Genomic DNA, 15,485 nt, shown 5'->3' on the forward strand with positions numbered 1-15,485 from the left:
CCCTCGGCAGCTCTACCCTCTCCCTTAGCTCCTCCAGACTGACGAATCCTTCCTCCAAAATACAGATCCCTCACCTTGACCAGCCCCACTTCCCTCCACCTCCTGTACACACTATCCATTCCCCCCCCACCCCCGCTCAAACCCATGATTCTCGCACAGCGCATTAACACCGACATCCCTTCCACCCTAAAATGCCTCAACTGATTCCATATCTTCACCATGGACTACACCACCGGACTCCCTGAATACCTACTCGGAGCCATTGGCAATGCTGCCATGACATCAAACATCTTAGTTCAGTGTCTAAGTTTATGAATATCAGTTTTGAGCAGGATGTGGAGTTCAATGACCATTGAGAATATAGACTCGCACAAAGAGCAGCATCAGAGCGAGAAGAGTCAGGAACAGCCTGTAATATGAGGCTGTGATGGGGAGCAGGTTGGATACTCTGGGCTCACACTCTTGTGTATATTGAATAAGGTTGATTAATGTTCCTCGGGTCATTTGTGACAATGATTTATGGGGTGATGCCATCTCTCGCCTACAGCCTTGCATTACTGGCCCTCAGCGTGAGGTGAATATGATACTCATATCGGAGGAAGAGAAGGAGAGTGTGATAAGGAGCCTGACACTAGCTCAGAGAAAAGCTGGAGAGAGGCGACAGAGGGATAGGGAGAGGCAGACACTGCGGGTGAGTGGCGCTTGACCTAGACACCAACCTCACAAATAGGCCAGACGTCGGGGATGTGGAGGCTGAAAAATCTCATCCATTCCAATACTGCCTACGCTTCAGAAATCAATCCAAATGGCCACAAACTCCATCATGTCCCATATCTACTCTGGTGCCACTATGAGAAATCCTGCAGCTGGACCTCCTCCCAGGTCAGGAGTTCCTGACATCAGAAGGAGCAATGGAGCTGGGATGCACCTGAGTGTCCATGCCACGATCAGGGCCTAGGTCCCGGAAGTTGAGGAGGCATGTCTCCCACTGTGCACCATTCCCAATATAGGCAGCTGTGAAATCAGGCAGTTTGTGGGAAATCTCATGGTGAGATGGTAACTGTTGTGTGAAATGATTGAGAATCAGTATTTAGGGGCTAAAATTCAAGGAGTTTAAATTGAATACATCAAGACCCTCCCAGACCCATGGATAATCCCACAGCTCTTCCTTCTGTGTGTCCCCTATCCCCCATGGCACTGACAGAAGTCCCATTGAGGCTTTTGAATCCTCATCAAGAGCCACAACCTCAATCTACAGTCTTGGTGGCCTTCCTGCCAGGTGTGCTTGTTGGGGGCTATTCTTTCTGTTGTAACCCGCTCGAGGCCTATATGGATGGACCAATTAGCCTCCCCATGAGCCTCATGGAATACGAGCTTCCCCGCTGAGGGGGAGGGGCCCATTAACGGAGTTAAAGGACTCTGAAATAAAAGCAGGCCCAGATGAGAGCTTGAGATGAGTGTAGACCCGGCTGGGACATGAAGTATACTCTTTAAATAGTTTGTTTGGCAATAAGCCAGTTTTCTTTACACCTCTCGTCTGGACTCCTCTGTGATCACTCCTGTTCCTACCCCCTCTTGTCTGCCATCATTGGCCCTCTCCACACTTCCCTCCACAATGTCCTTGTGCCCTTGCCATCCTTTAACTTATTGTGGATGATTTCATCAACGTCATGACTTTGATGGAAGCCAGGCTGAGGTTGATGACACTTTCCCTGTTAATGAAACCTCCATCTTGGCTTTACCATTTGCCCTGTCCAAACCACTGTCACTGAGCATCCCACCTTGTCCTACTCCTCTCACCTTCCCTTTAAAACCTGTGTACTCTGCACCTCCCACCCCAACACCACAAGTTTCCCATTTGTTGCTTTCATCTTTATTGCTTTCCTCCCTCAACATCTGGCACACAACCAGTTCATCACCAATTCTAACAGGACCACACCGAGCCTTTATGGACCTCATTCATCAAAATCATTAAGTGGGTAACCTAGACCCCATTCAGCAGCAATCAATATGAACACCAACCACTGACATTGGAACAGTGTTGAACCCTGACTCTATTCAGTCTGAACTTCAACCCCTGACATTGAGCATAGCCCCAAGGCTCTTCCTCCAGCCTTTGAATGTCTCCCTCATGTTTCAGTGGCCAGAACTGGACTTGGTGCACAGGATCTGCCCACTGCCATATATAGTTTGATCATGGTTCAGCATTTGTTGCCCATATTCTTGTTGCCCTACAATGTTTGAATGTTTAAATACTGTCCAGCATTTATCTGTGCCCATGGTCACTGTCGTCCCTTCCCCTTGTCCAGGTGCAGGAGTGTCTGTCCATTGCCCGGAACAAAACATCACCTGGTGACCGTCCATTTCTCCAGACCCACAGCCAGGATATTCACACAGGGCACCTGCATCAGGTGAGTTATCATAAGGCAGAGAGAAAGCACACCTCATGGGAAAGCAGAAAGCCTTGAGCACCTCTATCTCAAGTGGTAATGATACAATCCTCTCAATAGGAAAGTTACAAGACTAAATAGGATGGATTCGATGAGAGAAATTAGGGGACTAGAGGAATGTGCTTCGATGAGAGAGGTAGGAGACTGGATGGATGGATGGGCCTTCAAAGAGACAGTTAGGGATTAAAAGGATGATCTTTGGGAGAGTAAGTGGATTAGAGGGATGAGCTTCGATAGGAGTCAGGGGATTAGAGGAATGGATTGGGAGAATTAAGGACTGGAGCAATGGGCTACATTGGAGAGTTCGGGGAATAGAGGAGTGAGATTCTTTCACTATTCTTTTTGTCTTGTCATTTTACAGCACGGACAGATGTTATCTGGACTAAACTATTAAACAGTGTTGGGCAAACCTCCCGTACCAGCCTCCCCGAACAGGCGCCGGAATGTGGCGACTAGGGGCTTTTCACAGTAACTTCATTTGAAGCCTCCTTGTGACAATAAGCGACTTTCATTTTCTTTCATTTCAAGGAAGAACTGTATAAAGAATGTGATTTTGAAAAATCCAGACAAAGTATCAAAACTAAACTGGACCATCAGTAATTGTGGTCTTATGGAGACCCACATTGTGCCCCACCATTCACGGTGCAGTAATCTGTCCTTTACCCTCTGGCAGCTGCTGACTGGATACCCTGGGGACGGCCAGTCATCAGAATCGCCTCATTGCCCACCCTGTGGGTCTCCTCACTCCCTCTAGAATCACCTGGTGTTCCTGCAGTGGGGGGTGCACAGTGTTGGGAATGCCAGATAACTGTTCAGGCAGGCTGGAGTGTATAGGCTGTCTGAGTGTCTCCGTGTGTTCCCCACATTAGGAGTCCATTCACTGGAGGACCAGAGTGAAGGAGACATTGGAGCATCTTCGACAAGAACGGACTTTTGCCCTGAGAGCAAAAGGCGAGAGGTAGGAAGCCCTCCAATCAAAGAGGGGGGGAGGGGTCAGATTAATCCGAGGGGTTGGATGTTGGTGAAGGTGCACAAGTTGAGAGGGAGATTGGACATTAGGTTTTGGGTGAGGATGCAGTGAGGAATGGGGGTGAGCTGAGATTGATCCGAGGGGTTGGATGTTGGTGAAGGTGGACAGGTTGAGAGGGAGATTGGATATTAGGTTTTGGGTGAGGATGCAGTGAGGAATGGGGGTGGGCTGAGATTGATCCGAGGGGTTGGATGTTGGTGATGGTGAAGGTGGACAGGTTGAGAGGGAGATTGGATATTAGGTTACGGGTGAGGATGCAGTGAGGAATGGGGGTGGAGAGAGATTGATCTGAGGAGTTGGATGTTGGTGATGGTGAAAGTGGACAGGTTGAGAGGGTGATTGGATATTAGGTTTTGGGTGAGGATGCAGTGAGGAATGGGGGTGGGCTAAGATTGATCTGAGGAGTTGGATGTTGGTGATGGTGAAGGTGGACAGGTTGAGAGGTAGGTTGGACATTAGGTTTTGGGTGAGGATGGGGGTGGGCTGAGATTGATCTGAGTGGTAGGATGTTGGTGAAGGTGGACAGGTTGAGAGGGAGATTGGACATTAGGTTAGGGGTGAGGAATAGGGGTGGGCTGAGATTGATCCGAGGGGTTGGATGTTGGTGAAGGTGGACAGGTTGAGAGGGAGATTGGACATTAGGTTTTGGGTGAGGATGCAGTGAGGAATGGGGGTGGGAGAGATTGATCCGAGGGGTTGGATGTTGGTGAAGGTGCACAAGTTGAGAGGGAGATTGGATATTAGGTTTTGGGTGAGGGTGGGGGTGAGCTGAGATTGATCCGAGGGGTTGGATATTGGTGAAGGTGGACAGGTTGAGAGGGAGATTGGATATTAGGTTAGGGGTGAGGAATGGGGGTGGGCTGAGATTGATCCGAGGGGTTGGATGTTGGTGAAGGTGGACAGGTTGAGAGGTAGGTTGGACATTAGGTTTTGGGTGAGGATGGGGGTGGGCTGAGATTGATCTGAGTGGTAGGATGTTGGTGAAGGTGGACAGGTTGAGAGGGAGATTGGACATTAGGTTAGGGGTGAGGATGCAGTGAGGAATGGGGGTGAGCTGAGATTGATCCGAGGGGTTGGATGTTGGTGAAGGTGGACAGGTTGAGAGGGAGATTGGATATTAGGTTAGGGGTGAGGATGCAGTGAGGAATGGGGGTGGGCTGAGATTGATCCGAGGGGTTGGATGTTGGTGAAGGTGGACAGGTTGAGAGGGAGATTGGATATTAGGTTAGGGGTGAGGATGCAGTGAGGAATGGGGGTGAGCTGAGATTGATCCGAGGGGTTGGATATTGGTGAAGGTGGACAGGTTGAGAGGGAGATTGGATATTAGGTTAGGGGTGAGGATGCAGTGAGGAATGGGGGTGGGCTGAGATTGATCCGAGGGGTTGGATATTGGTGAAGGTGGACAGGTTGAGAGGGAGATTGGATATTAGGTTAGGGGTGAGGATGCAGTGAGGAATAAGGATGGTGGTGTTCCCATGAGAAGCTGAGCCTTGAGGATCTAATGAGGGTGAAATCTGTTCCTGTGGTTAGTAACAGTAACTCTTACCCCCTGCCTTTCCCCACAGGAACACTGCCAGTTTCAAGGAGCTGGTCGACCCCACAGAGACCAATGACCTGACTGACAAAGAGAATCCGAGCGAATGTTCCAGAGACACCAGACCCCTAAAGATTGTTGCCAAGGTAACATAATCCCCCTGACTCCCAGCCCATGTTTTGTCTGGTCTTTTCCAGGATTCAGCCTAGGTCAATGGTCAAAGCTCAGGACTAACCAACCTGCGGCATCCACACAGTAGACAATCCCAAATGTGAGGCTGCAGATATCTGGGGTCAATCCCTGTACCCTAAATGTAAGATTGTAGGAAAATTGGAGTAGATCATCCAGCCTTTTGAGCCGACTCTGACATTCAATATCAAGGCTGATATTCTATCTCAGATCCATTTCCTCGTTCCATCCCTGTACCATTGAATTCCCGTAGGTATCAATCTCTATCTTGAAAATACTCAATGGCTCAGTATTCACAGCTCTCTGGAGTAGACGATTGCAAAAATTCACAACTTTGTCATTAAAAAGAAATTGTCTCATAGAACATAGAACATAGAACAATACAGCGCAGTACAGGCCCTTCGGCCCACGATGTTGCACCGAAACAAAAGCCATCTAACCTACACTATGCTATTATCATCCATATGTTTATCTAATAAACTTTTAAATGCCCTCAATGTTGGCGAGTTCACTACTGTAGCAGGTAGGGCATTCCACGGCCTCACTACTCTTTGCGTAAAGAACCTACCTCTGACCTCTGTCCTATATCTATTACCCCTCAGTTTAAAGTTATGTCCCCTCGTGCCAGCCATTTCCATCCGCGGGAGAAGGCTCTCACTGTCCACCCTATCTAACCCCCTGATCATTTTGTATGCCTCTATTAAGTCTCCTCTTAACCTTCTTCTCTCCAACGAAAAGAACCTCAAGTCCATCAGCCTTTCCTCATAAGATTTTCCCTCCATACCAGGCAACATCCTGGTAAATCGCCTCTGCACCCGCTCCAAAGCCTCCACGTCCTTCCTATAATGCGGTGACCAGAACTGTACGCAATACTCCAAATGCGGCCGGACCAGAGTTCTGTACAGCTGCAACATGACCTCCCGACTCCGGAACTCAATCCCTCTACCAATAAAGGCCAACACTCCATAGGCCTTCTTCACAACCCTATCAACCTGGGTGGCAACTTTCAGGGATCTATGTACATGGACACCTAGATCCCTCTGCTCATCCACACTTTCAAGAACTTTACCATTAGCCAAATATTCCACATTCCTGTTATTCCTTCCAAAGTGAATCACCTCACACTTCTCTACATTAAACTCCATTTGCCACCTCTCAGCCCAGCTCTGCAGCTTATCTATATCCCTCTGTAACCTGCTACATCCTTCCACACTATCGACAACACCACCGACTTTAGTATCGTCTGCAAATTTACTCACCCACCCTTCTGCGCCTTCCTCTAGGTCATTGATAAAAATGACAAACAGCAACGGCCCCAGAACAGATCCTTGTGGTACTCCACTTGTGACTGTACTCCATTCTGAACATTTCCCATCAACCACCACCCTCTGTCTTCTTTCAGCTAGCCAATTTCTGATCCACATCTCTAAATCACCCTCAATCCCCAGCCTCCGTATTTTTTGCAATAGCCTACCGTGGAGAACCTTATCAAATGCTTTGCTGAAATCCATATACACCACATCAACTGCTCTACCCTCGTCTACCTGTTCAGTCACCTTCTCAAAGAACTCAATAAGGTTTGTGAGGCATGACCTACCCTTCACAAAGCCATGCTGACTATCCCTGATCATATTATTCCTATCTAGATGATTATAAATCTTGTCTCTTATAATCCCCTCCAAGACTTTACCCACTACAGACGTGAGGCTCACCGGTCTATAGTTGCCGGGGTTGTCTCTGCTCCCCTTTTTGAACAAAGGGACCACATTTGCTGTCCTCCAGTCCTCTGGCACTATTCCTGTAGCCAATGAGGACATAAAAATCAAAGCCAAAGGTCCAGCAATCTCTTCCCTGGCCTCCCAGAGAATCCTAGGATAAATCCCATCAGGTCCCGGGGACTTATCTATTTTCAGCCTGTCCAGAATTGCCAACACCTCTTCCCTACGTACCTCAATGCCATCTATTCTATTAGCCTGGGGCTCAGCATTCTCCTCCACAACATTATCTTTTTCCTGAGTGAATACTGACGAAAAATATTCATTTAGTATCTCGCCTATCTCTTCAGACTCCACACACAATTTCCCATCCCTGTCCTTGACTGGTCCTACTCTTTCCCTAGTCATTCGCTTATTCCTGACTTAACACATATCCTGTTGATCCTTTATCCTGAGATTATAACCACTGATTCTATCCTCCTAGTCAGTAAAAACAGTCTATCAGCATCTACCCTTGTCAACCCCATAAACCCATTCTACATAATCTCACTTCATACAACCGCCCTGTTAGCCCAGGAATAAATGTGGAAAATCTTCATTGCCAATAATGAGGATGTGACATGACTCCTTATCCTGTTGAGGGACGAGCCACAATGTGCTTACAACGAACATGTTGATAATACAGACCTTGGTCATTTCTTTTTTTAAATATTTTTTCATTCTCCTCCTTTTTCACATTTTCTCCCAAATTTACATCCACCAACAATAAACAATAATCAATAACAAATATGCCAATCCCCATATCAATAACAACAATCCCATCCTCCCACCAAACCCCAAACATTAGCCCACATGTTCACACAAACAAATGACAAAAAGGAATTAGGGATCACCCATAGTCACCATTCACACACACAGCAGCCCCCCCCCCCCCCCACCCACCCGCCCCAACTAATGTTCAATGTGATCCAATTCTAAAAAGTGCATAATGAATAATGCCCATGAATTGTAGAACCCCTCCATCCTTCCACTCAGTTCAAACTTAACCTTCTCAAGAGTCAAGAATTCCAATAGGTCCCCCCGCCACGCCAGGGCACAGGGTGGAGAGGTTGTTCTCCAACCCATCAGGATCCGCCTTCGGGTGATCAACAAGGTGAAGGCTACAACATCTGCCTCCGCACCCGTTTCCAACTCTGGCTGGTCCGACACCCCGAATATGGCCTCCCAGGGGCCAGGGTCCAGTTTCACGTGCACCACTTTAGAAATTACCCTAAAACCTCCTTCCAGTAATCCTCCAGCTTTGGACAGGACCAAAACATATGAACGTGATTAGCGCGCCCCCCCCCCCCCCCCGCAACATTCACACACATATTCTACTCCTTCAAAGTATTGGCTCATCCTCGCCCTCGTGAGGTGTGCTCTGTATACCACCTTCAGCTGTATCAGCCCCAAGCTCGCGCACAAGGTGGAGGCATTCACTCTCTGGAGCGCCTCACACCAGACCCCCTCCTCCATATCCTCTCCCAACTCTTCCTCCCACTTTGCTTTGATCCCTTCCAGTGGTGCCTTCTCCTCTTCCAAAATAGCTCCGTAAACCACCGACACTGCCCCCTTCTCCAGTCCCCCTGTCGTCAGCACCTCCTCCAGCAATGTGGAGGTCGGCTCCATCGGGAAGCCCTGTATCTCCTTTCTGGCAAAATCTCGAACCTGCATGTATCTAAACATTTCTCCCTGCTCCAGCTCATACTTCGCTTCCAGCTCCTTCAATCCTGCAAACTGATGCCCAAGAAACAAATCTTTTAGCGCCTTAATCCCCTTCTCCTCCCATTTCCAAAAATTTCCATCCCACTTCCCTGGCTGAAATCTGTGGTTCCCCCGAATCGGCATTTCCCTTGACCCTGCCCCCAACCCGAAGTGTTGGCGAAACTGCCTCCAAATTCTCAATGAAGCTATTATTAGTGGACTCCCTGAGTATTTCCCCGCGGCTATCGGGAGCGGCGCTGTTGCTAGTGCTTTCAATCCCGACCCCTTGCACAAACTCTCCTCCATTCTGACCCACTGGGAATCAACTCCTCTGACCCACTGGGAATCAACCCCTCTGACCCAGCTCCGCACCTTCTCCACATTCGCCGCCCAGTAGTAAAGACCATGGTCATTTCTGATGCAATTATTACAAATACCTTTCCTGCTGAAACTGCAGAGATGTTCTTTCTCTCAATTACAGGTCACAGATGGAGCATTCAGTACAGGAGACCAGCAGAGAGAGTGTCCACGTGACCAAGATAACCAAGATACATCAGACTGACCTAGCAGAATCCGGTCAGCTCCAACTGCACCCACTGACTAAATCCTGCCCTGGAGGGCAATTTCCTTAAATCGCAGGAAATTACCCTTCCCACACCCTGGAGTGTAATCAACATGTGTGTCTTAAGCCCTGTACCAGAAACTAACTCACCCAACATCGAGCACAGTAGGACATCAGGAGGTGCAATGACTAGTAACAGACACATGTACTGTGACTGAAGGAGGGTCACAGAGTTTGGATAATGAATGCTAAAGTTTGATTGTATAAACACTCTCGTCAGAGGTTACAATTAGAGGGAGCTGGATTAACACTGGTAGAGATAAGTCAGTAACACAGGGTGCAGGGGAAGGGTCTACTCAACGAGGGGGACACAGTAAGGTCAACACCAGCTTAAAGTCAGGTGAAGATGAAGGAGCTGTGCTCTGAAAGCTTTGATTTCAAATAAACCTGTTGGACTTCAACCTGGTGTGGTGAGACTTCTTACTGTGCCCACCCCAGTCCAATGCCGGCATCTCCACATCAGTGAAAGGGAGCTGACAGTTTGAGGGAGCTGGAATAAATCAGTGGATATTCCTTTATTAGAGGAGCTGTCACTGTTCTAATCCTCCCTGGACACAAGCTGGTGTCGAGTCAGCGTTCAGAGCTATAGGGTTGACTTCGTACTGTCTTGTGCTGTCGTTATTCCTATCTGAAATCACCCAACCCGAGGCCATAATTCCACACTCACATCCACACCTCATTATTCCTGATTTCCTAATTCCTTTATTCGTCCATTAACTTGTTGCTTATGCCCAGTGTTTATTTGAGGGTTTCTCATTCCATGGGATTATATATTTCTGACAGGGATAGAGGGGCGTATGATGTCCAATATGTGAGTGAGTTTGAATCACCTTATTCTCCAAAGGCAATTTCACTTGGAGGCAGGCCACGTTATGATGGCGTATTGAGGCTGATGTTTGCAGATTTTTCAGTTGGGAGCATGCAGAATAAGTCCAATCAGCAGTGGTGGTAATGCACCCCCTTGCCCTGCCCCTCATAGGCTGCGATTGTCCGCTCCTCTTCCCAGAGTCTTTGACTCATCTTACAATTGGGTGATTACTCATCAATTGTGAACTGCAGGTGGGTGGGTTATGTTGCCACTGTACCTACAGAGCCATCATTCCATATCTAATGCGATCCATGTTTCACTGTTATGTATCAGATTATGTGGATATTCTTCATATTGTTTGTGTATCTGGCCTATGGCTGAGCCTTCACTCTGATAAACTTTACCCAGTACACTTTCCAAATTTGACTCCCATTCTTTGTTAATAAGGAGAGTGCTAATGTCACTGGTACGATATCCATGAGCCCAGTGGCGCTCCTCACTGGCGCATATTGTTACAAGAACAAAACACTCTGGGAATCGGAAATAAGAGCAGAAAATGTTGGAAATACTCAGCAAGTCAAGCAGCATCTGTGAACAGAGAGAAATAAAGCTAAATTGATTAACCTCAGTTGGGATATAATAAAAAAAACAGTACGCCGGGCAGAGATTACTAGTGATCATGAGGGAACTTTGGGTGTAAATTATAATCTATATTCAATGTTTCCTCTAAACTGTGCAAGTACTCGGCAAGGCTGTGCACAAGCAATGATGTATGGCCTTGTGTCAATCTTAAAGGGACCGAACAGTGCAACCAGGGTGGGCATGACACCACAGTGAATAATAATGAGTCTATGTCCACCATTGTCCATAGCCACAAATTCTTTTTTTCAGTTGTTCTTCATGAATTGATGAAAGGACTCCATTACTCTCTGTCGTCCAGTCCCCTCTGAACTACGTTCATCACAATGCTGCATGTGGGCGAGATTGTGGAGGTGTGGATTGTGGTGGTGTGGATTGTGGTGGTGTGGATTGTGGAGGTGTGGATTGTGGAGGTGTGGATTGTGGAGGTGTGGATTGTGGAGGTGTGGATTGTGGAGGTGTGGATTGTGGAGGTGTGGATTGTGGAGGTGAGGAGGTGTGGATTGTGGAGGTGTGGATTGTGGAGGTGTGGATGGTGGAGGTGTGGATGGTGGAGGTGTGGATGGTGGAGGTGTGGATTCTGGAGGTGTGGATTCTGGAGGCGTGGATTGTGGAGGTGTGGATTGTGGAGGTGTGGATTGTGGAGGTGTGGATTGTGGAGGTGAGGATTGTGGAGGTGAGGATTGTGGAGGTGTGGATTGTGGAGGTGTGGATTGTGGAGGTGTGGATTGTGGAGGTGTGGATTGTGGAGGTGTGGATTGTGGAGGTGTGGATTGTGGAGGTGTGGATTGTGGAGGTGTGGATTGTGGAGGTGTGGAGGTGTGGATTGTGGAGGTGAGGATTGTGGAGGTGTGGATTGTGGAGGTGAGGAGGTGTGGATTGTGGAGGTGTGGATTGTGGAGGTGTGGATGGTGGAGGTGTGGATGGTGGAGGTGTGGATTCTGGAGGTGTGGATTCTGGAGGTGTGGATTCTGGAGGTGTGGATTGTGGAGGTGTGGATTGTGGAGGTGTGGATTGTGGAGGTGTGGATTGTGGAGGTGAGGATTGTGGAGGTGAGGATTGTGGAGGTGAGGATTGTGGAGGTGAGGATTGTGGAGGTGTGGATTGTGGTGGTGTGGATTGTGGAGGTGTGGATTGTGGAGGTGTGGATTGTGGAGGTGTGGATTGTGGAGGTGTGGATTGTGGAGGTGAGGATTGTGGAGGTGTGGATTGTGGAGGTGTGGATTGTGGAGGTGTGGATTGTGGAGGTGTGGATTGTGGAGGTGTGGATTGTGGAGGTGTGGATTGTGGAGGTGTGGATTGTGGAGGTGTGGATTGTGGAGGTGTGGATTCTGGAGGTGTGGATTGTGGAGGTGTGGATTGTGGAGGTGTGGATTGTGGAGGTGTGGATTCTGGAGGTGTGGATTCTGGAGGTGTGGATTCTGGAGGTGTGGATTCTGGAGGTGTGGATTCTGGAGGTGTGGATTCTGGAGGTGTGGATTCTGGAGGTGTGGATTGTGGAGGTGTGGATTGTGGAGGTGTGGATTGTGGAGGTGTGGATTGTGGAGGTGTGGATTGTGGAGGTGTGGATTGTGGTGGTGTGGATTGTGGAGGTGTGGATTGTGGAGGTGTGGATTGTGGAGGTGAGGATTGTGGAGGTGTGGATTGTGGAGGTGAGGATTGTGGAGGTGTGGATTGTGGAGGTGTGGATTGTGGTGGTGTGGATTGTGGAGGTGTGGATTGTGGAGGTGTGGATTGTGGAGGTGTGGATTGTGGAGGTGTGGATTGTGGTGGTGTGGATTGTGGAGGTGTGGATTGTGGAGGTGTGGATTGTGGAGGTGAGGAGGTGTGGAGGTGAGGAGGTGTGGATTGTGGAGGTGTGGATTGTGGAGGTGTGGATTGTGGATGTGTGGATTGTGGGGGTGTGGATTGTGGAGGTGTGGATTGTGGAGGTGTGGATTGTGGAGGTGTGGATTGTGGAGGTGTGGATTGTGGAGGTGTGGATTGTGGAAGTGTGGATTCTGGAGGTGTGGATTCTGGAGGTGTGGATTGTGGAGGTGTGGATTGTGGAGATGTGGATTGTGGAGGTGAGGATTGTGGATTGTGGAGGTGTGGATTGTGGTGGTGTGGATTGTGGAGGTGTGGATTGTGGAGGTGAGGATTGTGGAGGTGTGGATTGTGGAGGTGAGGATTGTGGAGGTGTGGATTGTGGAGGTGTGGATTGTGGAGGTGTGGATTGTGGAGGTGAGGATTGTGGAGGTGTGGATTGTGGAGGTGTGGATTGTGGAGGTGTGGATTGTGGTTGGCCTCATTATTCGGCTTGTTTATTTTACCCTCAATCATCCCCAGTTCTCACTCCAATTCTCCTATTGACAATAAACTGATGATTCCTCAAATTATTGGCCCAGTTCTCAATTGACTTTTGCCAATAATCCTTTCAACTGTTTCTTCACCTCATCGTCCTTCCTTCAAATCCCCTCAGTGCAGAAAAAGGCCACTTGGCCAATCGAGACTGCACCGACCCTCTGAAAGAGCACCCCACCTAGGCACACCAACAACCACATCCCACCCCCGCCCCGCCCCTGTATTAATCATAGAATTTACAGTGCAGAAGGAAGCCATTCGGCCCATCGAGTCTGCACCGGCCCTTGGAAAGAGCACCCTACCTAAAGCCCACACCTCCACCCTATCTCCGTAACCCAGTAACCCCATCTAACCTTTTTGGACACAAAGGGCAATTTAGCATAGCCAAGCCACCTAACCTGCACATCCTTGGATCGAGGAAACCAGAGCACCCGGAGGAAACCTACAAAGAAGAGCTTTACTGTTCAAATTCCACACAGTCACCCATGGCCAGAATCAAACCCAGGTCCCTGCCGCTAAGGCAGTAGTGCCTAACCACTGTGCCGCCCCTTCCTTTATCTGTTCAGTTTACTCCTGCTAACCTTGCCATGGCTCCATCAGCCCTTGTTTCCTTCACAATATAAACTGATTCTCTATGATGCTTCCAATCCTTCTCAGACAGGAATGAGAAATGTCCAGTGCTTGGTGGAATTTTTGGATAATGGGACTTCACGGTCATAATTTTTTGTCCGGCCTTCCCCTCCCCTTGGACACTGCCTTCAATATGGCCAAAGCCTGGAAGGGGCAAGAGTGTCAGCCTGGAACATCTCGGCAGTAACCAAGCCGGCAGCAGGACCCGGGGGAGCAGCCACTCCCTCAGCCTCGTGCCAGCCCTGATCCGCCTGTCATTACTCATCCCACCAGAAGGGTGCACTCTGCTCCTTGGTGGAGTCACTGAGTTCAACAGGCCGAGGGGAGGGGGGCAATGACAGCAGAACCCAATTGTCCATCGGATTCAGCAGGCCCCGGGGGGGGGTGGGGGGGGGGGGGTGGTAAGACGATCGCAGCAGAGCCTTGGAAGAACTTTACTGATCATTGAATATCATGACATCTTTAAAACATAAATCAAATGTTGGTCCAATTTAAATTAAGTTTCTTTAATCAAATTTTACTTAACCAAACCTCTTATGTACCTAAATAACCTGTTATATTGTGTATAAATCCATTTTATTGTGTCAAACTGATCCTCAATTTAAAGAGCAGTAATGTTGGGATTGGCAAGTATCATCAATGATCAATTTTACTTGCCCCCAAAAATGTTCTGCCTTGAAATAGAGCAACCACTTTTCTTTTCTTTGAATGACAATTTGATTATTCCCTTACAGATTGGGTAAAATTTCCCTTCGAGATTGTCAAACAGCAACTCATGTCAATTATCTTAACAGTTTCAATTTCAGGGAATTACAATGTTGAGGTTTGGAGGCTTACATCAGAGGCAAAATTGCCTGCAATTACACTGGAGGTTATTTCCATATCTCCCCCGCTTGAACACATTGTCTGAAAGATACCAGCTGATCCTGAATGAGTTCAGGCCTAGTCTTTGAAAGAGAAAGCTTTTAGACTGAATCATCTCATTGATTTTGACATTTGATGCAGGCAAGGTCTTAAATTGTTTAAACTAGTGGATCGTTTGCTATATCAAAAATCTTCATGCAGTCCAGGAATCCCGGGTCCCCTGTTCGTAAGAAAAGACAGAAAATCAAATGTGGCATTATTTTCAATTCGTAATTCCTTTCTGTTACCATGGGGAACTATCTCCTTTGATTAAAAAACTTAAATTTAATAATGGCCAATATATAAATGAACACTCTGCAGGAGAGAAGATGTTGCTTGGTGAATTTAAGGGATAGGGAATGTTGAGGAAGCAGGGAAGCTGCAGAAGGACTTGGACAGGCTATGAGAGTGGAGAAAGAAGTGGCAGATAGAATCCAATGTGGAAAAGTGTGAGGTCATCCACTTTGGTACGAAAAATAGAGGCTTAGACTATTTTCCAAATGGGAAAAGTCTTTGGAAATCTGAAGCACAAAGGGACATTGGAGTTCTAGTTCAGGATTCTCTTAAGGTTAATGTGCAGGTTCAGACGGCAGTTAGGAAGGCAAATGCAATGTTAGTATTCATGTAGAGAGGGCTAGAATACAAGAGCAGGGATGTACTGCCGAGGCAAAAAAGGCTCCAGTCAGACCTCATTTGGAATATTATGAGCAGTTTTGGGCCCCGTATCTGAGGAAGGATGTGCTGGCCTTGGAAAGGGTCCAGAGGTGGTTCACAAGAATGATCCTCAGAATGAAGGATGTGGTCATATGGGAAGCAGTTGAGGATTCTGGGTCTGAACTCCATGGAATTTAGAAGGATGAGGGGGGATCTTATTGAAAC

At 48.0% G+C, this 15,485-nt stretch overlaps 1 protein-coding gene across 1 annotated transcript in view; it reads left to right on the forward strand.

Annotated features, from left to right (window-relative positions):
* LOC140387920 (uncharacterized) overlaps positions 1-10,496 on the forward strand; it is a 119,842-nt gene extending 109,346 nt beyond the window's left edge. The window contains exons 15-19 of the mRNA XM_072471233.1: positions 548-691; positions 2,310-2,411; positions 3,320-3,408; positions 5,046-5,160; positions 9,143-10,496. Of these exons, the coding sequence (XP_072327334.1) occupies positions 548-691; positions 2,310-2,411; positions 3,320-3,408; positions 5,046-5,160; positions 9,143-9,223 (531 nt within the window). The 3' untranslated portion in view covers positions 9,224-10,496. The remainder of the gene's footprint in view (positions 1-547; positions 692-2,309; positions 2,412-3,319; positions 3,409-5,045; positions 5,161-9,142) is intronic.
* Positions 10,497-15,485: the final 4,989 nt, after the last annotated feature.

The sequence above is a fragment of the Scyliorhinus torazame genome, chromosome 13, assembly GCF_047496885.1.
Source record: "Scyliorhinus torazame isolate Kashiwa2021f chromosome 13, sScyTor2.1, whole genome shotgun sequence".
NCBI lineage: Eukaryota > Metazoa > Chordata > Chondrichthyes > Carcharhiniformes > Scyliorhinidae > Scyliorhinus > Scyliorhinus torazame.